The sequence below is a fragment of the Drosophila virilis genome, chromosome 4 (genome assembly GCF_030788295.1).
Source record: "Drosophila virilis strain 15010-1051.87 chromosome 4, Dvir_AGI_RSII-ME, whole genome shotgun sequence".
NCBI classification, from domain to species: Eukaryota; Metazoa; Arthropoda; class Insecta; order Diptera; family Drosophilidae; genus Drosophila; species Drosophila virilis.
In genome coordinates this window covers 1,622,132-1,650,000 of record NC_091546.1, presented here as the reverse complement: position 1 = coordinate 1,650,000, position 27,869 = coordinate 1,622,132, and the positions used below count along the sequence as shown (strand labels likewise).

The 27,869-nt window shown below is 42.0% G+C and overlaps 3 protein-coding genes across 11 annotated transcripts in view; 2 read left to right on the top strand and 1 right to left on the bottom strand.

Moving 5' to 3' along the window:
• The window catches only part of bun (TSC22 domain family member bunched), a 156,817-nt gene extending 150,626 nt beyond the window's left edge, over window positions 1-6,191 (top strand). For all 4 annotated transcript variants that reach the window (XM_015168924.3, XM_032438837.2, XM_070208770.1 and 1 more), the window contains one exon: window positions 3,203-6,191. In XM_015168924.3, the coding sequence (XP_015024410.2) occupies window positions 3,203-3,706 (504 nt within the window). In that variant the 3' untranslated portion in view covers window positions 3,707-6,191. The remainder of the gene's footprint in view (window positions 1-3,202) is intronic.
• Window positions 6,192-11,706: 5,515 nt separating this feature from the next.
• Oatp33Eb (Organic anion transporting polypeptide 33Eb) lies at window positions 11,707-24,374 on the bottom strand. Of its 4 annotated transcripts, none has more exons than XM_002059170.4 (5): window positions 16,704-16,928; window positions 16,440-16,628; window positions 14,937-15,093; window positions 13,579-14,876; window positions 11,707-12,640 (listed from the first exon to the last, which is right to left on the bottom strand). In XM_002059170.4, the coding sequence occupies exons 1-5, from the start codon at window positions 16,768-16,770 to the stop codon at window positions 11,865-11,867; spliced, it is 2,487 nt and encodes an 828-aa protein (XP_002059206.1). In that variant the 5' UTR covers window positions 16,771-16,928; the 3' UTR covers window positions 11,707-11,864. The 4 variants fall into 4 exon arrangements, with proteins under 4 accessions (XP_002059206.1, XP_015024514.1, XP_015024515.1 ...); XM_032438788.2 differs by lacking the exon at window positions 11,707-12,640 and adding an exon at window positions 13,018-13,189 and having other exon boundaries at window positions 16,704-16,932; XM_015169028.3 differs by lacking the exons at window positions 16,440-16,628; window positions 16,704-16,928 and adding an exon at window positions 24,236-24,374.
• Oatp33Ea (Organic anion transporting polypeptide 33Ea) lies at window positions 17,033-27,472 on the top strand. Of its 3 annotated transcripts, none has more exons than XM_002059168.4 (8): window positions 20,593-20,901; window positions 23,392-23,725; window positions 24,270-24,511; window positions 24,574-24,832; window positions 24,894-25,508; window positions 25,588-25,648; window positions 26,278-26,969; window positions 27,055-27,472. In XM_002059168.4, the coding sequence occupies exons 2-8, from the start codon at window positions 23,512-23,514 to the stop codon at window positions 27,219-27,221; spliced, it is 2,250 nt and encodes a 749-aa protein (XP_002059204.2). In that variant the 5' UTR covers window positions 20,593-20,901; window positions 23,392-23,511; the 3' UTR covers window positions 27,222-27,472. The 3 variants fall into 3 exon arrangements, 2 of the variants coding, with proteins under 2 accessions (XP_002059204.2, XP_032294680.1); XM_032438789.2 differs by having other exon boundaries at window positions 20,608-20,901; window positions 24,571-24,832; XR_011416541.1 differs by lacking the exons at window positions 24,270-24,511; window positions 24,574-24,832; window positions 24,894-25,508; ... (1 more) ...; window positions 26,278-26,969; window positions 27,055-27,472 and adding exons at window positions 17,033-17,832; window positions 17,899-18,004; window positions 18,073-18,301; window positions 18,842-19,465 and having other exon boundaries at window positions 19,920-20,901; window positions 23,324-23,515.
• Window positions 27,473-27,869: the final 397 nt, after the last annotated feature.

Below are 27,869 nucleotides of genomic sequence, written 5' to 3'. Positions count from 1 at the left end.
TTGTCAAAAAAAATAATGAAAAAAATAGCGTGTAAATTATCGAGGCAAATCGCGTCAAAACAAACAGAGAGAACAGCAGCCGCAGCTTTGCTATAAAATGCTGATAGATAGAGATATACACACCCGTCAATGAGATACATACACACACGCACGCACATGCACGCACACACAGCTGTGTAGCTGTAGCTGTAGCTGTCGCAACATGGCGCGCACTCCCAAATACACAGCCAGATACACAGCGCCAGATACACAGCGCGCCCTCTCCCTCTCTCATTTGCTTACCGACACGCTCTCATCACATGCACAGGCTCTCTGCGCGCTCGCGCTCTCTCACGCGCTCACGCGCTCGCTCTCCCTCTCTCTCTGGCGCTGGCGCTGGCTCTCTCGCTAGCTGCCATTTTATATAAAATGCGACGCTAATTGCAAGCAGACGTTCAGTCGCCAGTTTAACTCGCAACACGCAACACGCTAAACGCAAGAAATACAAAAAATAAAAGCTACAAATTATAAAATACAACACATATACATATATATATATATACATAACTTTTAAGTATAGTTTGTGCAAGCGCAGCCTACAAGAGACTTTCTTAAGTGAATTACATTAATTCGGCCAACACACAAAATATCAAAGTATCAATTGTAAAAGAGCAGCAGAGATAAAAGAAGAAAAAAAAAAAAGAAGAGCTTTCAGTGTCGACTTTGAATGCAAATGCAAAAGCTCTGCGGCCGGTCTCACAAATAACCAAAAAGCTACGCAGCGAATTCAGTTATTGCTGAACTTTTGTCGTAAACGCAACGCAAAAGAAGATCATACCAAAAAATACGGCACACACAAAAACTCAAGCACAAAGCATAAAAGCAAAGGCAAAAGCAAAAGCAAAGAAGCACCACACAATATAACTGTGATAGAAAATTGCAACAAATTTGTATTATATAAGTGTATGTGAAGCGCGTCAAGCAAAACAAAAAGAAACTCAAATCTACTCGCAAGTGCGAAAGGCAAAAAGAACTTAATTAACAAATACTCCGCTAGTGCAAAACAAGCAAAAACAACACACAAAAAAAACAACATAAATATGATGGGCACCATGTCGCTGCGTCAGCCCGAGAATTGGCTATACGAGATCTGGCAGAAGGGCTACGATAGCCCCTGCTATGTTATGGTGCCAAATGCCAAAGTATGTACCGTAAGAGTTACCAAACATATAAATATCTACATATATATATATATATAGTATATATAGTATATTGCCCGTTGCATTGAGAACAAAATTTCACCTTGCAATTTGTATTGATTTTTGTTTTTTTTTTCGTGAGGCTGTCGTCAAGGCAAACATGTCGAAACAAAAATGCATAAATCTGTATGTGTATATAGTGAATGCTCTATCTAACTGTAAACTGTCAATTTTTGTGTGTACATCGATTCTTCATACGAAGTAGAATAGATAAAAACAAAGAGCACATGGAGCAAGTGAAGCGGTCGCCATATTTGTGTGCGTGTGCGTCTGTGTGTGTGTGTGCGTTTTTTTTTTTGACGAGTTTCGTTAAGCAAAGTGCAGCCAAAAAAAAAACTGAAAGAAACGTTAAATAAAAGTAAACGAAAGACAAAAAAAAAACACTAGAAGAAGAAGAAGCAGAGCGAGCAAGCAGCGTTTTGTGTCTACCTCAGAAAGCGAGACGCGTGAACCCAAATGCGAACCTCGACCCGACTCGAATTCCGACTCAACGCAAACGCTCAACTGTCTGTCTGTCTGTCTGTCTGTCTGTCTGCCTGCCTGTCTGTATGTATGTGTGCGTGTGCTTGTGTGTGTGTATATGTGAGACAAATGCATTTCCTTTATTTTTGGTAGCTTCTAGCATTTGAATTCTTTTCTGCCCTCGCATATATTCGAATTAAATTATTGAATTAATTAATGAGTAATAAATTGTATGACCAGCTTTGGCATACATATGCACATATGTATGCGCATTTTTTAATTATTTTTTCTGCTCGTATTTCTACACTTGTTTGTTTTTTTTTTTTCTTTTCGAGTCGTCTCTGGCGCCAGTTTTAACCAGTTTATTTTTTTTAGCATTTCTTTTTTATTATAAATTTATCACCTGTTTTTTTTTTTATGCGCAGTTGCGGGATTCACATACCTAATTTGATTTTTATTTTATGTTGATATAATATTCACATAAATTATTTTCCTTGTATCGATTTGTTTTCAAATTTATATTTATTTCATTTTGCAAAAATATAAATACAATTTTCCCGAAACACAAATAAAAAGAAAAACTTGCCGCAGAAAATGCGAGACACCCTTCGCCCCCTTCTCTATTCCCCTCCGTCCACACCCTGCCATAAATCATATGAGACAATTTTTATGACTAAGCGAAACGCACGCGAAACGCGCATGAAACGCGCGCGTTTCTGCCACCGTGGCTGGAAATTTGTTTAAACAATTTGCACTGTTGTTAAACGAAGGTGACTGAATTGTTGTCTTCTTTTTATATACATAAATTTATATTCTTTTGTTCGATCTGCTGCTGCTCTCGGGCAACATTTTGTTGCAGCTGAAAATCAGGCCACATCCGATGTGAAAATGCTTGACGAAGGCGTTTTTATTTTTAGCAGAGAAAATGAAAATGAAAACCGAAAAAGAAAAAGAAAACGCAAGCAAACGGAACTGTCGTCAGCGACACTCACCTGCCGCCGCTCCATGTTGCACGTGCCACAGACAAAATGTGTCGTGTATTTAGCTTTACCACGCCCCGCCCCCCCCCCCCCCTCTCTTCTGTTAATGGGCATATTAAATTTTCAGGAGCATGTGGCATGTTTTGACATTGACATTTGGCCGCAAAATGCACATTTCTTGGCAATTATTTAGTACTTTTCGCTGCAACACGCAACGCATTGAGCAAACATTGAAATTGATTCGTTGTGAATGGGTCGCGCCTTAAATGCACACGTTTACATTGTTTTTCCGAGCACACGAAAGTTTCCATTCATTTGAAATGAGAAACGATATCGATAACAGCGCTGTTAACTAACAGGCCATGTAAGTAGCAGCAGTAAAGCAGTGCGCGCTGTTAAAAGACAGGTCGCTGTTACTTAACATAGGCGATCCGCGTTTTTCAGCTGTTAACACAAATTGCGAATTGTAAAACCATAAATTTAACCTGTTACTAATTACATTTTCCTACGCTCCCCTTTCAGGATCTGGTCAAATCGCATCTCATGATAGCGGTGCGCGAGGAGGTGGAAGTACTGAAAGAGCGCATCTCCGAGCTAATGGATAAGATCTCCAATCTGGAGCTGGAGAACAACATACTCAAATCGAACATGTCGCCGGAGACGCTGCAACAGTTGCAAATGCAGCTGCAAATCGCTGGCAGTCAGCAGCCAGCTGCGGTGGCAGCGCCGCCCGCAACGCCAGCTATACAAGCGGCGCCGACCGCAACAGCAGCAGCCGTAACAGTGGCAGCGACGCCGGCGTCGGCAGCAGCAACCAGCCCAGCGGCGTCGGCAGCGCCAACAGCAGCAACAGTTATTGTCGCCAATGGCGGCGGCGTCGGCGCAGAGAACGGCAGCAGCAGCAGCGGCAGCGGCGTTGACGCAGCAATTGCTACAGCCTCAATTGTGGACGCAGCGCAGCCAGCGGCGAACGGAAGCAGCGGCATAGCGGCAGCGGCCATCAGCACAAACGGACCAATGTCCTAAGCTGTTTGTTAGTTTGTTTTAATCGTAATTTTATTAATGTGGCCCATTGTCCAGGGGCACTGGAATGTCGAAATAATTGAAAATGTCAACTCTAAAACTTTGTCGCCGCGACAGAGTAAAGCGTTAGCAGCCCCCCGTTCCCCCTTCCAGTAACAATGCCCCAGCAACAGCAGCAGCGCAGCAACGTTAACAAAGCAGACAACAGCAACAACAACAAAAGTATTACAGAAAAGCTCAAGCAGAGCGAGAGCGAGAGCGTGAGCAAAAGAAGAGGAGAGAAAGTGGAAGTGAGTTCTGCTGCTGTTAACGTTGCTGTTGCGCGCTGTTAGCTGCGGCTGTTGCTGTCTGGTAGCACTGCTGCAGCCGCCATTTTGTTAATTTTTCGATTGTGATATTTGTTTAACACACATACCTTCACACATACACACTCACACACACACTCACACTCAATCGCACACAGGCATAGTTAGATGGATAGACTGCGCGTTAACAGCCTGGCTGCGGCTGGCCAACAGCTGTTAGCGAACGCTTTAACAGAGTGTTTTTATTATTATTTAACAGTGCGCTGCTGCGCCAATTAACATTCAGGTTCAATATACACAGTGAGAAAAAAAGAAGGCGAAAGAAAATTCATGTTTTTGTTTAATTTCTAAACGATCCTTTTTTTTTTTCCTTTTTGTTGTTCATTGAATTTCGTTTCATGTTATTTAACGCTCGAAAGAAGTTGTGCAAAACAAAATCATAAATATAATTGAAAACAAAAACAAAACGCAAAGCAAAAGAAAATTAAAGTTGGCTTCAAAAAATACTTAAATATTGTAAAAGTAGAATTTGAGCCGCGCAATGTGAATGGGTAGAGAAAAGCAGAGAAAGATAGCGAGATAGAGATAGAGAAAGAGAGAGAGGGAGAGGAAAATTAAGAAAACAAAATATGTGATAATTTGCATTGTGCATTGTAAATTGTAAAAAGCAAGCAAGAAAATATCCGAAGCAAGCGCTAAACAAACAAACAAAAAAAAAATACACTTAAAGAAAGTCCGCAGCAGCAGCAGCAGCAGAGATCAACAAAATTGTATTCACTTTAAACTAAACATATATAAATTGATAACAACACGGATTATAGATCTATATATATATATATAAAAATATTATGTCTATGTAAAACAGCAAGCTGCTATTTTTATAATTTTTAATTATTTAACTAAATCAAAGCAAATTATTAACTTACAAACAAAAAATCGTAAATGTGCATGTTTCAAATTTATTATAAACAAAAAAAAAAAAATAACAAAAAACAAAAATACACAAGAATATTAAAAAAAAAAAAAAAAAAAAACACAACACACGTAGAAAATTGTTGTAGTTATATATTAGAACATTTTTCAAATTCATTTCAAAGTAATTCAAATCAAGAGAAAACAACAACAAAATTAATGTAAATATATTTAAATATGATGTGTGCAACTTTCAAGAGAAAGCGAGACAGAGAGAATAACTGTATTCATGAAAGTATAAAGAAATGCAAGCAAATCGTGTGTAGACACTTTTAAAGTGAATACCCCTACTAAAAGAAATACACCTTACTCAGCAGCAGTAGCAAGAGGAAAAACCCAAAAGAAAACACATGGAAAATGTATATTAAATATTAAGTGGAAAATGAGTCGTCCTATTTTAATTGTTATGCAAATATTTAGTTTAATAATTAATATTAATTTCGAATTTTTGTATAAACGCAAATCAAATCTGTTGTAAGATTTCTGTTACACACACACATGCACACACACACACACACACACACACTCTGCCGCCACAACAACAACAAACAGAAAAAGAGCATTCGTTTAGCTGAAACTGAAACTGAAACTGAAAGCAACTCAAGAATTCAAGAGAAGAAACGCATTGAGCCCAGCTCCGCCGCGTAGACGTCACAAGTTTTGTCTGTTCCGGCAACTTGCAACACTTGCAACTTGCCACACTGGCCACCTGCGGAGACTCGAATTGTCTAAGGTCGGCCACAGCCACAGCTCCATATTCGAAACAATTAAATATCCGAAATCAATATATATATAAAATATATGTGATTATATAATCCCAACTGAGGCACAAAACTTGGACGTCTATATATATATATGTATGCATCAGATCGGTCAGATCGGGCTCAACGTTCGTCACACTAAAGTAATTGTCTCTTGAAGAAAGTATTTTTTTTGTTCTTGTTTTGGATTTTGATTTAAGAACATATTTTGTCATGCGTTTTATTTTTTTTTGTAATTTTATTTTGTATGCTACCCCATGATGGATTTTTACGCGCTTAAGTTCTCATTTCTAAGTCTAACTATTAATTTATTAATTAGTTTGTAAGCGAACAACAACAACAACAACAACAACAAAAGATTAAAACAAGTAAATCAAATGCAAATACCAACTATATTTAAATAAAATAATGGAAATACAATTATAATAAAAGCAACAAATACAAACTAAATTCTGATCCCGACTTTCGATTGCCATCGAAAATTACAATTTTTTCGATGGTTTCTGAATATCTCGGGTAGATACCAGCGACGAGTCCTGTATGGACAGGGACTAAAATCTGCCCAAAGGACATTCAAATCGTCCTTATCGTTTCCGAGATATGGCTTTTGTTCCTTTTAAAGGACCTGAAATCGGACACCTTAAGGACCAAGGACAAGGCCTTGTCCTGCCAACTTAGAATATGTGATAAAAAGGACGAAAATTCTTCAAGGAGCTGAGTGTGAAAAGGACTTCTGTCGGTACAGATAAGAGCGTGTAGATCGGCCATATCCTTGCCGATCGTGATGTCCATTTGCCAACCGTAAGTCCTTGTCGTCCCCATTCAGAATATATAATGAAAAGGACGAAAGTCCTTAAGACAGCCTAGATATGCGTACGATTCTTTCGTAAATTAACAAAGCCACAACTCGGCCGTATCCTTGCAGATCCTGACGAGTCATGTGTCAAACGAATCGTATGAACAAGGACCTCAAACTGTCCAAAGGACATCAAAATCGTCCTTGCCGTTTCAGAGATATGGCCAATTTTCTAAAAAGGACATTTTTCAATTAGCCATAACTCGGCCATATCCTTAAGGATATCGGAAGGATATACCTTGTTGAACTCGTGGAGAGCAGGACTATCGATTGGCATTCAAGGATTTCCAAGATTCGACAAAAAATTTCACCAAAATTTTTCATAGGGGGTAAGTCGCAAAATTGGCAAAAGTCGAAAAAATCGGGACTAACTTCGCCATTTGAAGGACTATCGGGATGTCCTTTGAACTGTAGATAGTGCTCGACCTCCCATTTAAGAAAAAACAACAAAAAGGACGATAGTCCTTCAAATGGCGAAGTTTTAAGGACGATTTTTGCAAGAGAAAATAGGCCATAACTCGGCCATATCCTGGCATATCCTGTCGAGTCCTATGTCAAAAAAATTGTATTGACCAGGACTACCAACTGGCCAAATTTCATTAAGATCGTCCTTGTAGTTTTGGAGATATTCAAGGATTTGTGTTTTCGGGCCATTTCCGTGCACTTCGGGAATAAAAATTTCACAAGTAAAAATACAAGTCCCTGGGTTCTTAGATGACCCCATATTTTTTTGATGCAGATCGATGCAGGGGGTCTATACGATCCTAACGCACCATGTCCTTTGAAAATCTGCAAGGATATGGCCGAGATATGTCCTTTTTTCTGCCTTAATATTTTTTTCGCTCTTTTCAATTTAAATGTGTTTTTATCCTTTCAGACTGACAAATTAAGGACTACAATGAGCTCTAAGGACCTCCACGACTGACAAAGCGAAATTTTCAAGGATTCGACTTTAATTAAGCCAGATATACTTATTTTAAGTTTAAATAAGCTCAAATTATAATTTATGCTCGATTTTTATGATTTTAAGAGAAATAATTAAGAAAATGAGGGAAAAAACAACCATTTTGTAAATAAATCATTTATTTAAACGAAATTCCTGTTTTTTTATTTAAAAATTCACAAAGAAAAAAATTTCGTTGCATATCCAAAAGGGGCATCTGTGGGCAGCCGAGATTTTTCTTAAAATCTGCCAAAATACCAGGCGAACATAAATGCCCAGAAGGTCGACAAAAAATATTTTTAGCTACCGAAAAATTTCATTGCATACCCAAAAGGGGCGCCCTTGCCGCCGGCCGGGTCCCAAATTTGCCCTAAAATTCCACTCAAATACCAGGCGAACAGAAATGCCCAGGAGGTCGACGAGTGGTTTTTATAAAAATTTTCATAGCATAGCATAAAGGGGCAAAAATGTAACTCAATTAAAATGAGTGCTTTTAACTAGCAGTTCATGTTAAATGAGCACTGTAAGCCGGCTATTAAGCAACAGCTGCAGCTGCAGCTCATGTAAAAGGGCTCCTGAAAGAAAAAGCATACATATTTTTGGACCATTCCCATGCACATTTTGCAGGGATCTGATCCTTTAGGTTCCCAAGGACTATATCGATGGTATGGGATAACCAAGGATATGCTAGTCAACTAGAAACCATCCAGGGATCCAGGAACTGTTGCTGGGGGCGGCTGTAAAAGAAAAGCATACATATTTTGCAAGAACTTTATCCTTTAGGTTCGCTAGGACTATATCTATGATATGGAATAACCAAGGATATATCGGTCAACTAGCTACCATGAATAGCGATCATTTCCTGATGAAATCTTGTCCATGGGCGTGGCAGAGTTGGCTGAGTTTCCGCGCGGGAAATACTGTGTTTATAATCCACTGTGTTATAATCGCCGATCCAAGAACGAAATAAATACTTCTTGATTATATATTGTCCATGAAGGTTGGCAGGATTAGTCTGAAAAATACAAAATGAAAAATATATTAGTTTTGTATACTTAAATACATGGCTTCAATTACGTCTGACATACCTTTAAGATCGGCAGAATTCTACAAAATGTTAATTTAAGAATCGACGCAGATTGGCAGCAACAAAATTAAAATGCGGTTTTGTTTAAGGCAACATATATCCATAGCATGAGCATATATCCAAGCTCATTCAGGTCTCAAAATTTTTGTCCTTGGCAGATTTAGCTGCAGAATTTAAAAAAGAAAACAAATGAATTAGTATTTTGTAAGCTTTTAATAGCCCGATGACTTCTGAAGAATATACCTTTTGGGGTCCGTGAGTCTTCAAAATCGCCAAAGTCGACAGAGCACTAAGAAATTTCAGGGCAATTGTTTTACATGTCAATTGATATTTGCGACATGGACGACATTTTCCGAGCAGTTTTCCTTATAATGTTACTCAAAGAGTTTCACTCAAGTGCTCGGCGCACAGCACATGGAGCAAGAAACCCACAAACTGTAGTAATCCCTGTTCAAAGCTAGATAACGCTCAAGCAAGCATTAGCAGGTATCAAGTGCGAAAACACACAAACATGTGTTATCTATGCAAAGAGAGAGAGAGAGAGAGAGAGAGAATTGCCAAATATATGTACATACATATGTGTGTGCATCGTATGATTGCTTGTGCATACATACATACATATGTATGTGTATATGATTGCCTGTGCATTATCTTCTTGTTCGACACGCTCTCACGAACTTTTAGCGAACGTGAGGGGATATTTATTATAAAATAAGCACTTTTATCAAATTGTCAAACTAGAATACGATTAATTAATTATTACTTCCGACACGTAAAATATGGCATTTAATTGGCAATTTTCACTAATTATTTCTTTGTTCGACTGCTGCCGTTTAACTGAAGCGAAATCATGTCGCTCGATTGAACGCAGATCAAGGGTAGATAATAAGTAGATGTGACACACACACAAACATATGCAGAGAGAATGGCCAAATACATGTACATGCAGGCATATGTGTGTGTATATCGTATGATCAGTTGTGTAGGGAAGTGAGCAGAAAATTATAATAAAACAGACACATAAACATTTGCGAGTCTATAAAATCGATCTTCCACTTTTGTCAAACTTAAGAACACGATTCTTTTTATGGCTATTAATACTTCCGACCCGTACAATTCAGATCAAAAGATAACGCATAAGAAATCATACACAAGTACAACTACATACATACATATAGATATATCAATTGCGAGAACACACACACACACAAACATACATATGTATGCAGGGTCTATGAAATCGATGGACTTGTTTTAATTTTGATTCCATTTTTGTCAAACTTTGCAAGCGATTTCTTTTATGGTTTTTATATTTCCGACCCGTAAAACAATTTTCACTAACTATTTCTTTTTAAACATCTTTCTTCGACTGCTGCCGTTTAACTAAAGCAAAATCATGTCGCTCGAGTGAACGCAGATCAAGAGTAGATAATAAGTGTGTATGTATGTATGTAGATATGAATTGCGAGAACACACACACACACATATGTATGCAGAGTGAATCGCCAAATATGCATATATATATGTATGCATGATTAGTTGTGCATAATCTTCTTTTTCTTCGCGTTACGATTTTTTTGCAAACTCAAGGGAAAAATATAAATATATGAACACTGTGTGAAAGTCTATAAAATCGATGGACTTGTTCAAAATTTGATTCTTTGGAAACGATTTGTTTTATGGCTATTAATAGTTCCGACCCGTACAAGTACAAAAACGTATACAATTAGAGATACGGAAAACATTTACTTGAGCATTTTCACTTATAATTTTTGTTAAAACAGATTTAATCGACTGTTTGACTGCCTTTCAACTAACACAAAATCAAAGTGAACAAAAGTCGCCGCACAGCAACTCGAGTGAGCGCAGATCAAAAGCAGATAACGCATAAGAAATCATACGCAAGCATGAAAGTACACGCACACACAAACATATGTATGCAGAGAGAATCGATATACATACATATGTGTGTGTATACCGTATGATTGCCTGTGCATTATCTTTTTATTCGCCGCGCTCTCACGAATTTGTTGCGAGGTGGGAAGAAAATTGCAATAAAATAAGCACTTCTTCAAATTTTGATTTCATTTTATACACAAGCATACGTAGATATCACTTACCTAAACATATGTTATGTAATCGCCAAATAATAGCCTTATCTGCTTACGCATCAGATCCGGGAAGACGTATAAGAAAATAATTACAGGCTTAATAGACTATCCCGCGCAGCACAACAACATGCCCTATTCACTTATAGGGCCACACTGACTCAGACGAAAGTTGCGCAGCTGCATCAAAGCTGCGCTCAGAGAGCAGAGCGCAGAGAACATTGCTGCCGGCACTTATTGATTGGACCAATCAGCGATCAGCGCCGTAAAGAATCGTGAGCGCGTGAGCGTAACTAGATAAATGACAGCGAACACACACACGAACTGCTGGCTTCTTATCTCCGGCCTTGGCTCATCTCGTGTTTGTGCGGGTGTGCACCATGCTCTAAGCAATGCGGCGCATTGTTCACACTCGAACTTCGATCGCCTGCTTAATTTCTGTGCGCCGGTTTTTTTCACTCACAATTTAGCACTCTGTTAATTTAAGCTCGGCATGCAATATGAACATGATTTCTAATGGGAGTTGCGTGAGCCGGGCCGGTCTGAAAGGGTATTATGCATATGTTATTTAGCTTATTTAATAGCAGCTTTCTTATGAATTGGATAAAACAAAAAAAAGCACAATTCTAGCTCTTAGGTGTTTTTGTTATCACAACTAAAATGCGATATGAATTGACGAATGCTCAACGGAACCAAAACAAAAAGTAGGTACATATTTTGCACGGGAAACAAAAATATTATATCAGGAAAATTATTTAGAAATGCAAATAAATTAATGGGCTAAAAAAAGTTTGTGGACTAAAAAATGATTCGTTTGTAAAGACACAAATTTTTGATGATTTTTTTGAAATTTTTTGACTCGTAAGAATAACTGGCATTCAATTTGCCTTCTCAGATATTTACTGTGAACCTCTTCGCGTCGAACAAGGTATATTTTCCCAAGATCGGAAGAGTTTTAGAAGAGCATTCAGTCAGTAAGCATAAACAGTTTAGTAGATATAGATAAATGCTATAAATAATCAAATGTAAATGATAAAAATACAAAGGGGGAGCGAACAAACTCAAAGAAAAAATATACAAAAACTATTGTCTAAGAATCGAAGATGAAGTAACTATTTGATCGGCCACTTTAGAAGTCCGTCTCCGGGCTTTGGGGTCGGGCATCCGGGCTTTGGGCTCTGACATCCGGATGGGCTTCAGCGGGCGCAGTTGTTTGGGAGCTTGCCAGCTGTGGCTGGGCAAACATGTCCGCATTGCCGGCCACATCGCGACCCGGCGCCGGCTGTGGCTCCGCCGGGGCTGGCTTGGCAGGATTGAAGGACTTGAGGGTGCCCAGCTGGGCGCGCACATCCGTTTCGGAGAGATGATGCAGCGGCACATTGGCGGGCACCGCCAGGCGCTTCGGACTGGTGCTGCCGTCGTCGGGCTTGCGCTTGTCCGGCGGAAAGACAACCTGGGCATAGGTCACGCCGCTGCCGTTCGGCTCCACGATGCTCTGCGCGCCCGAGGAGTCGGTCAGCGAGCTGGGCTGACGAAAGATGGGAGCCTCTAGGCGGCGCGTTTCGACGGCTTCGTGTGGCGCATCGCGGCGCTGCATGGGTGAGCCGGAGGCTGCCGTCGTCGTCGTCAACGTGGGACTGCCACCTCGAGCGCCCACAGCTGAGGCGGGCGCCGAGCCTGAATCCTCATGCGGCACCGGCGCATACAGCGAGGGCGTATAATTGTTGTCTGTCACCTTGCAGTTGTACAGGTTTAAGCCTTTGGCAAAGATGTACACCAGTATGTCGAAGAGCACGCTGGCCAGGATCAACGAGGCTGTCAGTATGTCCAGAATGTTGCCGTGCTTCGGCGTCTCGCGCAGCAGGCAGCGCTCATAGTTGGGCGCCCAATAGACGCAGGTGGTGCCTGCAAAATACAGAAATATTTATAAATAACCATGAAGAAAATTGAATTCAGGAGGAGGACTGTGTGACAGGACAGCAAATCTGTTTCAGCTTGGATTGATTGCAATTTGTAAACAAAACAAGCAAGAGGTTCTAGTCGGAAGCTACCGATGAGGGGATACCCTGAACCTTCTTCTTCCAACATCAAATGCATATATATATTCTATTTTAGAAGCAACATATCATGTTTCGTGACTCTAGCTCTTATTCGATATCGATATCGATTTTTATTGATTGCTTGAAAACTGAGTAAGTTATCGATTATCGAAAATAAACTCGATCTCGATACTTTATGTGGTCGGAGATGCTTCCTTTTGCCTGTTACATACATTTCCATTTTGCACAAATACAATATACCCTTATAGGCATTTTTAATGGGTACAGGGTATAAAAAATAGAGAGCCAAATCCAGTTAACCAATCGACCTTAAGGCGTAGCATTGCTTCGAAACGATAAGAGTCAGTCAGAATCAATCAGTCATTAATAGCTACATGACTGTCAATCAACGAGTCTGTCAATCAATCAATTTTATGCAGTTAGTAAAATATCTGATGAAAGTTGATTAAGAAGAGGTATTCAATCATCAGTCATCAGTCAGTCAATCAGCTAGTGTTTCAGTCAATCAATACTCGACTTTTTCGAATAAGGAATAATTTATATAAAGGTTAGAGCAAATTTCGACTTTGACTTGCAAGCTCTGCCTGCTGGACTGCGTGTTGATCAGTCAGTCAGTCAATCAATCAAATGCTCAATCAAAAAGTTATCCATAGTAATGAAGTACATATTGATTGATAGAGCAGATTTGCGAGAACAGTCAATATGCAAATATCTTTGTGCTGATTATTATACTGATTGATGGCGATTGAAGTAGGTATTGTAGTGAGTGTGAGCTGTACTTACGTGTGACCAGATCGTAGCTGAGATGCACGGGCACATAGGCAAACAGTCCGACGAGCATCAGCTCGAAGGCCAGGGCGAGCGTCTTGTCCTGCGGCAGGACAGCGCGCAGCGTAATCAAGGTCTTGCCAATGACGGCCATGCCCAGCAGGAAGGCGGCAGATATGCTGAGAATCTGGAAGATGATGATGGTCTTCTGGCAGTTGTCAGCGCTGCAGGCGCCAGGCGTGGCCCGCGTGCTACCAGCCGAATTGATTGTCTGATCGCCCTGGCAGCTGCAGCCCTCGTACAGCTCGAAGCTGTTGATCGAGCTGCGCCTGGTGCAGCCGGCATAGCACGGCGAGAAGTAGGTGATGCTGCTGTTCTCCGGGCACACGGGCATGAAGGCGGTGGGCGTGCACAGGCACTGGCTGGCGCAATACGGCTGCGTCAGCTTGCCGCCCACGACGCCCGCAATGGCGCCCACATCGCAGCTGATGAACACGTAGCCCACATAGATGACGACCAGATGCAGGCCCAGACTGATGCTAATGCCCGTTATGGTGCGCGCCGAGAGCTGCGCCTTCGAGATGATCAGGCCGGCAATCAGCATGCCCACGGCCATGACGGGCGGACGCAGAAAGTAGGAGACAAAGGCGGCCTTCCACTCCTGGGTGAGGCCGTCCTGCTCGTTGTAGGGCAAAAAGAAACGGCTCTGCATATAGTTCTCCTCCTGCAGATTATAGTTGAGCACGGCGCTCTGCAGGCACATGATGCCCAGCAGATTGCACATGAGCAAACGATTCTTGAACAGACGCTTTAGCGAGGGCCAAAAGTCCGTGTCGTCCATGTAGGTGGAGAACTGGCTGCCAAAGGTGCGCATATTCGACTGCTCGATAATGCGCTGCGCCGCCTGATGGATGACCGTCTTGGGCAGCCGCTTGGGGAACAGGCCCAGCAGCACGGCCCCGACAAAGATAAGCGGCGCCAGCACAATCCAGCCGAGCCACCAGCCCACATGTGTCAGGCCAACGCCCAGCACAAGAAACGAGCCCAGCTGCTGGCCAAAGGCCCGGGCAGCGAGCACGACGCCAATCACGGCGGGACTGTCCTGCGACAGAGAGTTGTCATCGATGTAGCTGACGCCCAGCGTATAGTATGCCAGCGAGCCCATGCCGAGGCCCAGCTGCAGCACAAAGAGCAGCACCAGGGTCAAATTGCTGCTCTGCGTCTCGGTTAGGGTCAACTTCTGGAGCTGGGCCAGCGATGTGGAGCACAAATTCGCATCCACCAAGGCGTTCTGCGTCTGAACACCATCAGCGCTGGGTAAAAGGCAGCAATTGGTTAAGATTGATAAGTTACAAGCCTTTTGATACACTTACAAGTTCATTATGGCGGGTATCACTGCAAGCACACAGGCCACCGACTGCAGCATCAGGGTTCCGACCAGCCACTTGATCGGATGATAGACGTCCGCCCAGTAGGCGAAGGCCAAGGCGAACACCGCCTGGAATAATCCACTGCTGACCAAAAGCCAATCTGTGTGCACAAAATAAAGAAATCATTTTTTAATAACTTAAAATTAAGGTTCATATTCGAAAGAAACCAAACCGAACAGGGCTAATTTGGGCCAGGAATTCCCCTAATAGTTTGTTTGCCATGCTCCGAAAAGTGATTGATCGACTGATTGACTGATTGACTCACTGTTTGATTAACTGATTGGCTTACTGACGGTTGACTCACTCACTGACTGACTGATTGATTGACTTACTGATTGAATGACAGACTGATTGATTGACTAACTGACTCACTGACAGGTTGATTGATTGACTTACTGATTGATTGACTTACTGATTGATTGACTTACTGATTGAATGACAGACTGATTGATTGACTAACTGACTCACTGACAGATTGATTGATTGACTTACTGATTGAATGACACACTGATTGATTGACTGACTGACTCACTGACTGACTGACTGATTGATTGATTGACTGACTGACTAATTGACTAACCGACAGGACTGATTGACCAAATCAATTGAGACGTATTTCACACTTTTCGCAGAATCCCAGCTTTCTTGGTGGAAACTGAGTTTCGAAGATGTTTTTAGAATTTTGTCCGACTTGATTCAAACATATTTACAAAGCTCTACATAAGAACTTAATGAATATGTGTTTCACGTGTTTCAGTGATTTGGGTAATTCCACCCGCAACTATGGAAATGCTGTAGAGTCTGGATACGACGTTAAAGAATCGAAAAGAAAATATTATTTAAAATGTAAACTGGGCAAGATATATATTTGCTTAATAAATTTAAACAGACGTTTCGAGTACTTAGGTCGACTGATTCTGAACTAATCGAATCGAGATATTCCATAAAATTGGAATCGGAAGTGAGTCCATTTCACCAACATATTATATGATAACAGATAAGTTCCAGCTACAAACAAATGAAATTGACGGCAAGAAACGAATCGCACATTATCGAATTGAGCCGAGAGAGTGAGAGAGAGATAATGCAATTGATATACAAGAGTTTACGTAAGTTGAAACTGATTTCAAGAAATCGCGATCCCAATCATTTTAGTGGATGTTCGGGGTGTGGGGATATAAAGTGTTGAAAAAGTTGGCCAACTGTTTTGATTGCACATTCTGAAAAGATTTCTACTAGCATTCGATGACACACACTCGAAATCATAAACAATATCGCAAAAGCTGATAAAGTCCTCTTTGCCTCTCGCTCGCACTTTTCTAGCTGAAAAACCTCAGCCCCATTCGGCGGAGCATTGAGGCCAGCAGCTCGCATTGCTGTAATACACATTGTTGTTGTTGTTTTCTGTTTTTTTTTTTTTTTTTGCGATAAGTTGTGCTTACTCACCGACCAGAAGGGGATTGTAGCCGTGCTGGAAGGCGGCCTGCTTGGCCGAGACCCGGAAGTAGAGCTCACAGGCGCCCTGCAGCAGCCCGGAACTGAGCAGGACTAGGGTGAAGGTGCGCAGGCGGGCGTATTGCTGGCAGCCGGGGCCGCGACACCAGCCCAGACCCTTGATGCCGCAGTCCACGCTGTCTGTGGGAGGCAGAAGAAACGCATATATATATATACTATATAGCATATTGAATATGATATATATGGAACACGCACCATCGGGTATATTGTTGGCGTTTACCGCGATCTGCGATAGATCCGAGTTGCGCGTATTTTGCGCCATTTTGCGCTATTCGATGATTCGTTGATTCGTTCTGCAATTCTTGTTTCTATTCAGTTAATTCGTTTGTGTTTCGGTTTGTTTCATATTCGCGCGCAACTCTTGCGAGGCAATTGTCACTTGTCGACTGAATGCACAGGTGAGAGCATCGCAGCACACAGGTGCGAGCATCGCAAATACCATTATTTTTATATATATTATTCTTAGTCTACTGATAAGCATTCAGTTTTATCTTATCGCTCACTAAATGCCATTCCCTTTCCAGCTTTACTCAACATTATTACGCATTGGCAACATGCCAAACATTCAGCAACATTCGACTTGTAGCTGAGCATTCGAAATAATCTTGAGTGCAACATTCGAAGTTCTTTTTTTTAACAACATTCGAGCTGTCGATGTTGACAGCAACACACCATTCGCCAACTTCTCAGCAACATGTTGCCAAGCATGCGAGCACATGCAGCAACATTTACAGCGGATCGGCTGTTGCCAAGCAAGACACTCAGCAACTTGTAGCTGACGTTCGAATTGAGGCCTGAGGCAAAATTCGATTTGATTAAATATAGATTCAAGTGTAAATCTTAAAGAAGACACTTGTAGTACAATTTTCCAAATAACGCACATCAACTTGATTAGAATTGATGCAGCAGAATTCGAATTGGATTCGACAGCAACGGGGCATTCGAACTGTTATCAGCAACATGTTCGTAAGCATTTGAATCAATTTGGAGAAACGTAGAAACATGAAACTGAGCTTAATAAAAAAAAAAAATATTGTTGAGCAACATAAACCGCCAACAATTCGAAATACGAAAAGTTGCAGCAAATTAATTTGTCTACAATTTTGAATTTTTAAATTCATAATCTAGATATTAAAATATACTCAAGCAAGCTGTGGAAAAGAGTTTGTGGAAATAAATTCACTTTATAAAAAAGTGTAGACTGAAAAATATTCTTATTCTATTCCAATATGAAAATAATTCTAATTTCACTTTTGCTGTGCTGCTTTGGATCATGCACAAATTTTCCGAAAACGCCGCCCGTTCTGATCTGGGGCGTCAGTTTGTAAGTCTGGCAACGCTGTCGCGCATATTAACTGTTCTTTATGGCGTCCCGCTGTCCAATCCACAGACCGGATACTCCCAACATCTTCCAGGCACTCGATTCGGACTACTTTACGGGTCTGCTGCGGTCGCTGCTGCAGGAGCACATGCTGGTCGTCTACTTTGAGCAGGCGGTAAGTTGTCCTCTTCCTCTCGAGCTCCACTCCGACGCATTCCAATTACCTTCTGTTGCACCTGCCAGTTGACCTCCAAGGATCTGAGCTGCGTGGGTTGCTTTCCGTATATGCGAGACGTGCAGCCGCGCACCTATTACAGCCAGGTGCACGATCCGATCGCGAGCGTGGAACGGCTTTTCACGGAACGCGACGAGGAGATGATCTGGAACAGACGAAAGGCCATGCTGACGCTGCCCTGCCTAAAGAATAGCATCCAGCTCTACAACTTTAAAAATGCAAATCTGACCGCACACGGTAAATATCCGGCCAGCTATTAACACTCTGCTACAAATTATTTTCCGCCGCTTTCCAAACAATCTTCCATATCTTCATAAAAAGTGGAACAGTTGGCTTCATAGAACAATTAGCAAGGATCTGGGCTGCTTCAGGTTTATTCTTTAAACTTAGACTTGAATTCAAAGTTTATGGATTACAAGCTTTGTGCTCTTAAGACAGTCTTTAAGGCTGGAAGCCCTGTTTTCGCTCAGACAATCTCTGAGCTTTGATTTCCGCCAGCAGAGATGGATTTGGCGAAAAGCGTGAATCAGTCCCGAATTTTCACAAACCTCTTGAAAATGAGCTTCCAGCAACCTTTTTTTTTTGTCAATTTTCCACATCAAATAGAAAACTAAAAGTTTTATGAATTTAACATTCGACTTCCAACTTATTCGATTTCACTTTAAGAAAATTCAAAGCGGAAATTGATTTGAAAATGCGTGACAAATGCTTGGCCCCCAAAAAAAGACGAGTAGCATTTTGTTAGTCCGAAAATACTCTTCTAATAATGCTCCGCAGATAAATTTATAAAAGCCGTGGCCCGTAACTTGGAGGGCTGTCCGGTCGTACATCTGTACACGGCACACACGGAGCAGATGAAGGCGCTGCAGCGTCGTCTTCAGCGCGTGAACGACATCATGAAGTGGACAAAGCCGACGGCGACAACGACAACAGAGAAGCCAAAATTTCGGGGTGATGCCAACCAGGAGCAGGTGTTCCGCAACGGTTCGAAGCAGGGCCCGCCCATTGTTGTGCTGCGACATCCGAGGGGCATCGTTGCGCTGGACAAGATTGTGTTCGCCGAGGAAATACCGAAGGGTCTGAATGTCTATTACAAGCGCTTTCACATCTATCCGAGCGGCAAGTCCTCGCTGAGCCTGATGCTAAAGGATACTACGAATATAAAGAAGGGCGTCAACTTTGTTATTGACACCTCGCTGGGCCCCCTGAAGATTAAGCTGGCGCCCGTTGTCGGTTGTTGGCGCATTCCAAAATTAATATTCCAAAACACGACATTCATACCGAGAGATTTGCTGTTCTATGGCAAAAGGTTTAGCTTCTGCTGCTACGCTTTGACCGCCTACTCGGACGACGGAGCGCGCCTCACCCTCTACTCGTTCAGCATGGACGTCGTCCTTGTGGGTAAGTGGAGCCACCTTCCGATCTCTGTCAAGCGTATGAATTAAGGCAGAAGGTATATGTAGCTTATATGATATTAACAGAGGGCGATATTTGGAGTGAAGTAGGGAAAAAGATATTTAAATGATGCACCTCGTAGATAGGTCGTCTGGATGTAGCCTTTGGAGGCGCCTCTCTCTCTCCTCTCTCTGATGGGATCAGCGAGGACCTTGGCAACCAAGTTTATGTTAAGAAGCTTACAAGATCTCACGTTTGATGGCGTTCGAAGATCAAGTCTCTAACACGGACAGACAGCCAGACATACGAACCTGAATAGATAGATCTACTTTGTAGTCAGAGATGCCCTACTTAATAGCTCAAACTAACCCTCTAGACTTTCACGCTTCGACTTGGGTTTAAGCTGATCTACTCCAGTTTTTTCCATGACACTTATAAAGTTTGCCAATTTCGTTTGCAGATACCATTTCGGCAATGGATCCCGATTACATGCCCAAGGCCTGTTGGCTGTGTGAGGAATATCTGACGCCTGCGATTACGCAGGCCATATTCACGGTGGGCATACTGTTGTCCCTGCTCGGCCTGGGTCTAACCCTATTCCTGGAGATGGGTCGCAACATGCGGATGGCGAACATTCGTGAGCCGGAGCCGCATTTGAAGGTGCCCATCGATCGCTAAACGGATCGAGAAAAGGGATCGCAACTCGAAAGGCGAACCTCGCTCGAATCGTTGCATATGCTACAATTCTAGATGCTACATTCTAAGCTAATTCACTTGCCCACAAATCTAAACACAATGAGAAATGAGAGGGGGCGAGGGCGATGGAGGGAGAGAGAGAGAGGCGCTTTTGGGGTTGCAATTGGGGCCTGGCGGGGGCGCATATTAATAGTAAAATAGTGTCATTGTCGCGTTTGTTGTTGTTTCTTATTGTATTGTTATTGTTATTAATAAATAATACAATTGTTGTTGTGCACACAAAGAGAGCGCAGCAAAGAGAGAGAGGGAGCGAGGGAGCGAGAGAGAGACTTTCACGTGGCGTATGCGTAATGCGTGCTCTTTGATAATATTTGCAGTCCACAATATTTTTGCTGATAATGTTTTTATTATCCGCATTATCGAGCCACAATTATCGACACGGCGTGCAAACCGAATGGGCCAGGCCAACGAATTTATTTCAATTTTTTTTTTCCAAGCTTTCAGTTTGATACGCGCCACGCGGCCGCAAGGTTCTCTCTCTCTCTCCGGTTGTCTCGGTAACTCTCTCGGTTCGCGATTATGATAACGATTCCTGTTCGCCTGAACACTTGAATGATCCTCGCATTTTGATAAGAAGAGAGTCGCTGTGCTTCTAAGGAACTTGACTGAATTTAATTGCGCCCATTTGAAGTGCTTTCGAGTGCCCATTAGATTGATCACAAATTTCAAACGCCTTGTGCTAAAATGTAAATATGCTAAGAAAAAAAAAAAAAACAACTTACAGACACAACTTTTTTATTATAACACAAAATTTGCTCAAGTGGAATATTTATTAAATATGTTTTCTTCATATTTGTTAGAGATAACTTAAATTGTGCTTCAATTAAGTACGAAAGTCAAAAGCCGCCCAATGCCAAAACATCTGATTTCAGCAACTTTTGTTTAGTTCCTGAAATCCCTAATCAAGCAATGACAAATAAAATACACAAAGGAAATATTTTACTCCAATTCGCAATTTTTTCAAGTGTCAATTTCTGGTTATAAGTTTTTTGTGCCTATTCCAAGAGATATTTGTTTTTCTAACCTTTTCAATTGAAATTATTTTTTAGATATTAAAAACAAGAACTTTATTCAGAACAAAGTCTTTTGCGTATAATCAAAAGCTCAACTCTTCTTGCAAAAACTCGAGCCCAGTTTCTTGATCTTAATCTATCGAATACTGCATATTCTCTTCTACTTAGAATTCGAGTTCGAAGGTTTTTCTTTTGTTTTGCGAAAGAAACACTGACCGATAGCTGCTGCTCGGGCTCTTTGTTTGCAATCGATTTGTTGTCTGATCGCCTGGTATTATCTGACATAGCGTACTATCTATTTCTCTATCTGGGCTTAGTTGCATTTATGGCTGCAATAGACATTTGTCTATTTGCCTGGCACAAATTGGGGTCGCTTGAGAGGGCATTTGGCATGCGAACACGAGATTAAGAGACGCACAAAACAAGGCAGAGCTTAAAATTAACGCAAGTTTAATGAATTGCCAAGTCAAGGCATTTAGCTCATCAAAATTGTAGTCAATTAAGAGGCACTGTCAAGCAGTGTGAGAAGTATAATTAAAAATAATATTCTGTGGTCTTCGTTTCCAAAATCCAATCTAAAATTGATATTAATACGTGCAACGCCGGGCAAATTCTGCTCTACTCTATTTTAAAATTAAGTTGCCAAAAAGTTTCTACAAAAATCCTTTATTTAAAAGTTGTCAAGAATTAAGAGCTTATTTGTTTTTGGTGCAACATTTTGATTTTTTATTTCTTTCTTTCAGTTTTTTCTTGAGATAAGCAATTAACGTGCCATCAGCGATTATTAAGCCAATTTCTTTTGTGTACACATAATTTTATTTACTGTTTTTGAAATTTACTGCCGAAACCCTCAAGTTAATCTTTGTTATTACCGTAGGCCAATTGTTGGCCAGTTACCACTTATTAATTTGTCCAATACCAGGAACTTTTGTTTACATACTCTGTACCTGAGTTTACGTCCAAGGGGTATATTACGCGTAGCCAATAGATAACAGAAGTTGCTTTTATTTAGGAATTTAAAATTGAATGTATTCTTAATATCAATGCAATAGAAAAACAAGTGAGAGGCCCTACTTGCAAGTTCCCAAATAGAGTATACCCACTTATCCCACTTATATCCCCATGATCCCTATAAAGCAAAATGATCTTGATAAATATACTCTTCAAGAAGCTGCATATCAAGTTTGGTGACTCTGGCTTTTAAAACCTACGAGATTTGCTCAAAAAACAGAATTTCGATATCGATTTGTATCGATTACTTGAAAGCTGAGCAAGTTATCGATTATCGGAAACGAACTCAAACTGCGCGGGCACTTGGAGGATATAAGTTCCAAAATTTATGCTTCTAGCTCTTATAAGTTTTGCCTACTACACATTATACAGGGTATTCTTTGGTCTAGCTTGCCGAGTTTCAGCTGGCCAATGCGATTTGCGAGAGCTCGGCGTAAAACACATGATAAGATAATAGTTTTACCAGACCAGACGCTATATAATCTCATAGAGGCCATTTAGCCGATTTCTGACCAATAACAAAATTTATTTTTAATGCCGAATTTCAAATTAAGTGAAAACTCACATTAGTTGGCAATTGAAGATGGAGAAGAAGAACGGAATTCGCAGATCACTTTATAGGTCCGAAAAACTGGCCAAATACATTGAGAGGGCTTATCTAATCAAAAGTTGGACTAATATGATCTTGAACAAGCGCCTGGTCTAATCAATTATTGTACTCAGAATTCCTCATATCGTACCATTTCCAATTTTATAGACGTCGAATTGGGCTGAGAATAAACACAATAGTCACGGTTAACCAACTTTTTTTTTTGAGCCAAATAAAATTATTCATGGGTCAATTCGTAGCAGAAATCATTATGAAATTGGACGCTACACAATTGTAACTTACAGGTGTGCCAAGAAATAATATTGATATTCTACTTTGTATGCCCATTAAAAATGCTTAAAGAGGGGCATGCTGATTTTGTGCGACAGTATGTGACAGGCAGACAACGAACTGAGTCTAACTTGCCTTCCGTCCATCTCTTCGATCTCAGATTTATGATATATTGATTTGGAATTTGATTTGTGGATCTCGTAGTCGGGCATGCCCGACTTCGTTCTTGTACAGTTTCAGTCATAAATTGGCATTTATATTAATCTTATCAGTTGCCCGCCAAGCGAGACATGCTCAAGTCCAACCACTGAACAGACAATCGATTACAATAACAACAATCACAACAACAATTACAACAACAATCACAACAAGAACAATCATCAGCCGTGGCCATGGCGGAGCGCAGGAAACAGCAAGTGCCACCGGGCCATTACTTGTGCGGCCTGGGCAAATGGCATCCCGCCTGGCTGCAGAAATACGCGACCACCAAATGGTTCATGGGCGTCTACGGTCTGCTGGGCACCATCCAGGCGATGTCCTATATGTACTTCATTGTCACGTTGACCACCTTGGAGAAGCGCTTCAAAATACCCAGCCAAACTACAGGTGAGCAACTCTGGACTGCGCAGTTCAGTTTGATTGATGGGGGATTGATGCGACATGATTTGATATATGATATTAATTACCAACAATTAATTGTAAAGTTCATTCACACTGAAGGAATCATGTTCTATAAATAACTATACAAATAACTTGTGGGTGCTATTAGCCGGCTTTGCACGGCGCAAAAGTATTTAGGCGAAAATAGAATTTTAGCTCATGCAACAGGTTGCATGGATGTTCCATCGCCCAAGACGCTTCAAACCGGGTTTGAAGCGAACCGAGTTCGAACCGAATCGGTTCATGCTCATGCGGTTTTGACCTGTGCTTCAACCATAGGTCATTCAGTCAATCAGTAACTTATTAATAGAATTAGTCGGTAGTACTTATTCCATAAGTATTCCTATTTCTTTCGCGGGCATCGTTCTTAGTCGCAATAAGATATTCTATACTTCAATCATCAGTCATTCAGTCAATCATTTGCTTATTAATATTAATAGTAATTTCGATACTTACCATCTCCGATGCTCGATACCTATTGCTTTCGCAGGCATCGTTCTCAGTGGCAATGAGATATCCCAGATAATGCTGTCGCTGATATTATCCTATATCGGTGGGCAGCGCAATCGGCCGATGTGGATAGCCTGGGGCATTATGCTCTGCGGCGTATCCTGTTTTATTCTGGTGCTGCCCCATTTCATCTATGGCGCTGGCGATGAGGTTCTCCAGCTGACCAAGGAGTACCAGGACAGTCTCTGGAACAGCTCCCTGAACCTGAACTACACGTCCATGGTTAGACCCGATCTTGTATGTACATATACATGTATTTATTGCAAGCTTTGTCATTTCAGCAGAATGTCAGCTCGACGAAGACGCAATCGGAGCAGCTGTGCGGCGTGGGCAAACCCGAGGAGAACTGCGACAGTCTGTTTACGTACGTTCCCCTGGTGCTTATCTTCTTCTCGCAGTTTGTGCTGGGCATAGGCAATACCCTGTACTATGCCCTAGGTCAGACATATCTGGACGATAATACGAAGCGCACGAATACGCCGCTCATGTTGGCTGTGGCCATGTCGCTGCGCATGATTGGACCCGTCTTTGGCTTCTTCTTCGGTGGGTTGCAATGATTGCTCCATCTCCCGATTACCTGCTTATTCCACCTCTCCTTACTTAGGTTACATCTCGCTGAACACGTTCATCGATCCGAGCAAGACGCCGCTGATTGATGACAAGGATCCACGCTGGCTGGGCGCCTGGTGGCTGGGCTGGGTCATTCTGGGCACGCTGATGTGCATGTTCTCCGGCCTGATAGGCCTCTTTCCCAAGCGGCTGCCCAAGAAAACGGATGACCCCAAACACAATTCGCATTTGCCGCACGTTCTGCGGCACGAGGAGCTTAAGCGCGAGGAGGGCCTCTCGCTGAGCAGCCGCGTCTCCTCGAACGCCGCCCTGGACAGCATTGGGGCTGGCGGCAATGCCGATCTGCCCAAGCTCAAGGATTTTCCAACTGCTCTGATGCGTCTGTTGCGCAACAAGCTGCTCATCTTTAATATCACATCGGGCGTCTTTTACATACTGGGCGCGTCCGGCTTCATGACCTTCCTTTCCAAATACATGGAGGTACAGTTCCACAAGGCCGCCCACAGTGCCACCATTGTCGTAGGTCCCGTCTCCATTCTGGGCATGGTCGTGGGCCTCTTCGCCTCCGGCCTGGTCATATCCAAGAAGAAGCCCTCCGTTAGCAAGGTGCTCATGTGGAATGTTTTCGTCGGCTTTGTCTACATATGCGGTCAGTTAAATATTTTTAATAATCTTTTTTCTATATTCTCTTCATTTTTATTAATTTCTTATGTACTTCCGCTTTACAGGCCAATTGTCATACGCCTTTTTATACTGTCCCGATTCTGTATCAATGGCTCATTTGGGCAAGTAAGTAATCGCTTTAATTACTTGTTGTCTCTATTTGTTGCAGTTGTTTGTTATTCACTTCTTTATTTAATATTTAATGCGCACTAATTAACTTTTCACTCAAGTCCTGCACTTTTCACTGCTCCGTTCGTTTTTGAGTTGCCATTCGCCTCGCTGCATAAGCTTGGCCTTACCAAGCGTTGCCACCTTTTTATACTTTAATGTACTCGTGACGTCACTGTCTCCGCCAAACATCAAAACATGCATTCACATCTATTTCACATAAATAGTCCTGCACGCTTTACTAACTTCTTTTTTCGATCTGCCACTCGCCTCGCTGCACCCGTGACATCACTAATCCTGCCAAACATTATAACTTGCAATTCGTAACTATTTATTTTAATTAGTCCTGCACTTTTCACTGCTCGCTTCTTCTTTGATCTGTCATTCGCCTCGCTGCATAAGCTTAGCTAAGGGTATGCGTTGCCACCTTGTTTTACTTTTATGCACTCGTGACGTCATTGCTCCAGCACTTTTCACTACTCGCTTCTTTTTTGAGCTGGCATTCGCCGCGCTGCATAAGCTTGGCCTTACCAAGCGTTGCCACCTTTTTATACTTTCATGCACTCACTTCTATTTCTCTTAAATAGCTTCAATTTGTCGACCAATTGCAATGCGAACTGCTCCTGCGAAGGCGTCAACTACTCACCTGTGTGCCATGAAGCCAGCGACACCACCTACTACTCGCCGTGTCATGCCGGCTGCACCAGCTGGAACGCCGACAGCAAGCTGTACGATGAATGCGCCTGCCTCAAGGAAGATCTCAAAGCTGTACCGCAATACGGGGGCTCGGAGCGTTTGCTAATGGAGCTGCAGCCCACGGGTATGTCGCTGACAGAGAGCACCGATCTGGACATCGATCCGGCAGCCGTGCCGCTGCTCAACGATGACTATTCCACCGAGCTGCAGGAGGATCTATTGACGCGCAGCAAACGGGCCGTGTCCGATCTGATACTGCGTCCGGGCGTTTGCATGGATGGCTGCAATGTGGCCTTCTGGACGTTCTCGATTACCTCGACCATTGTCAACTGGTTTGGCAGTTCGGGTCGCATTGGCAATGTGCTGGTCAACTATCGCACCGTGTCGCCGGAGGACAAGTCCTTTGCCCAGGGCCTGGCTTTGATGATGATCAGTTTGTTTGCCCTGATACCGGGTCCGATTATCTTTGGCCGCATCATTGACTCCACCTGCCTGGTGTGGACCAAGACCTGCCATGGCAATGGCAATTGTCAGCTCTATGATCAGACGAGATTCCGTTATTCCGTCAACTTTTTATCGTGCCGTAAGTAAGCCACATATATTTCCCCTTGTCATGCCCACAGCTCTCCTCCCTCCCTCCCTCCCTCTCTCTCGATCTCTCTCTCCAGTGTTCACCTTCATTGGCGTCTTCTTTGATTGGCTTGTCTGGTACTACGGCCGCGATCTGGATCTCTATGGCGATAAGGAAGCCAAGCGCCAGGAGCAGGCGACAAGGCGGGATCAGCCCATTACGCCGCTGTTGGCCAAGAAAACGTCGGAGCAGGCGGATTGCTAACCGGCTTCCGATGCAATATACTCAAAAATCTGGTGCCAATCATGAAGAGTGTTCAGGATATGGTGGACTTCAGCTGTGGGCCCGATTCCAAAGCCATTTGTACAAACATTTCGCTGAATTACGGCTAACTATGGATGCGACAATTGTCATGTGCGTCGTTTAAGTTTTGTTAATACATTTTTATCTGTAATTTGTTAATAAGATGAATTTATATGTTATAATGTTTAAATCGTATGCCAATAAAAAAATAAGCCAATAAATAAATAACTAAAAAGAATTCGAAACGATTTTCGAGTTACCTGACTTGTTTTAAGGGCTGCATTAAAGAACCTGTTCCGAGGGCTGCATGTTACGGGTTAACCGTTTTTTTAAACTTTAAAAACTTTATTGCCTGAACTAGTTCGCTGGTTCTTTCAGTTCAATATTGTGAACCGATCGATAAGTTTCCTTGATCTTTCACATTTGCCTGGTTCCAGAAAGCGCTCGATTTGCTTTTCGAAAATATGAATTTAATAAATTTATCTCTTATGTATGCAAATTTAATGATTTTAAAATTAGTTTTTGTTTTGGTTCGTTTTTTTTTTTTTCGTTTTTGTATTCTTTTTGTTTCGCTTTTTATTGATAAAAAATGTTCAAATTTATACGGAT

Excerpts from the sequence above, each read along its gene's own strand:
- Oatp33Eb (XM_002059170.4), bottom strand. The coding sequence starts at position 16,770 with ATGGCGCAAAATACGCGCAACTCGGATCTATCGCAGATCGCGGTAAAC. Across the intron at positions 14,877-14,936 it reads ATACCCGCCATAATGAACTT|CGCTGATGGTGTTCAGACGC; the intron begins GTAAGTGTATCA and ends CCTTTTACCCAG. Across the intron at positions 12,641-13,578 it reads CAGCTACGATCTGGTCACAC|GCACCACCTGCGTCTATTGG; the intron begins GTAAGTACAGCT and ends TGTATTTTGCAG.
- Oatp33Ea (XM_032438789.2), top strand. The coding sequence starts at position 23,512 with ATGGCGGAGCGCAGGAAACAGCAAGTGCCACCGGGCCATTACTTGTGC. Across the intron at positions 24,512-24,570 it reads ACCTGAACTACACGTCCATG|CAGAATGTCAGCTCGACGAA; the intron begins GTTAGACCCGAT and ends TTGTCATTTCAG. Across the intron at positions 26,970-27,054 it reads CGTCAACTTTTTATCGTGCC|TGTTCACCTTCATTGGCGTC; the intron begins GTAAGTAAGCCA and ends CTCTCTCTCCAG.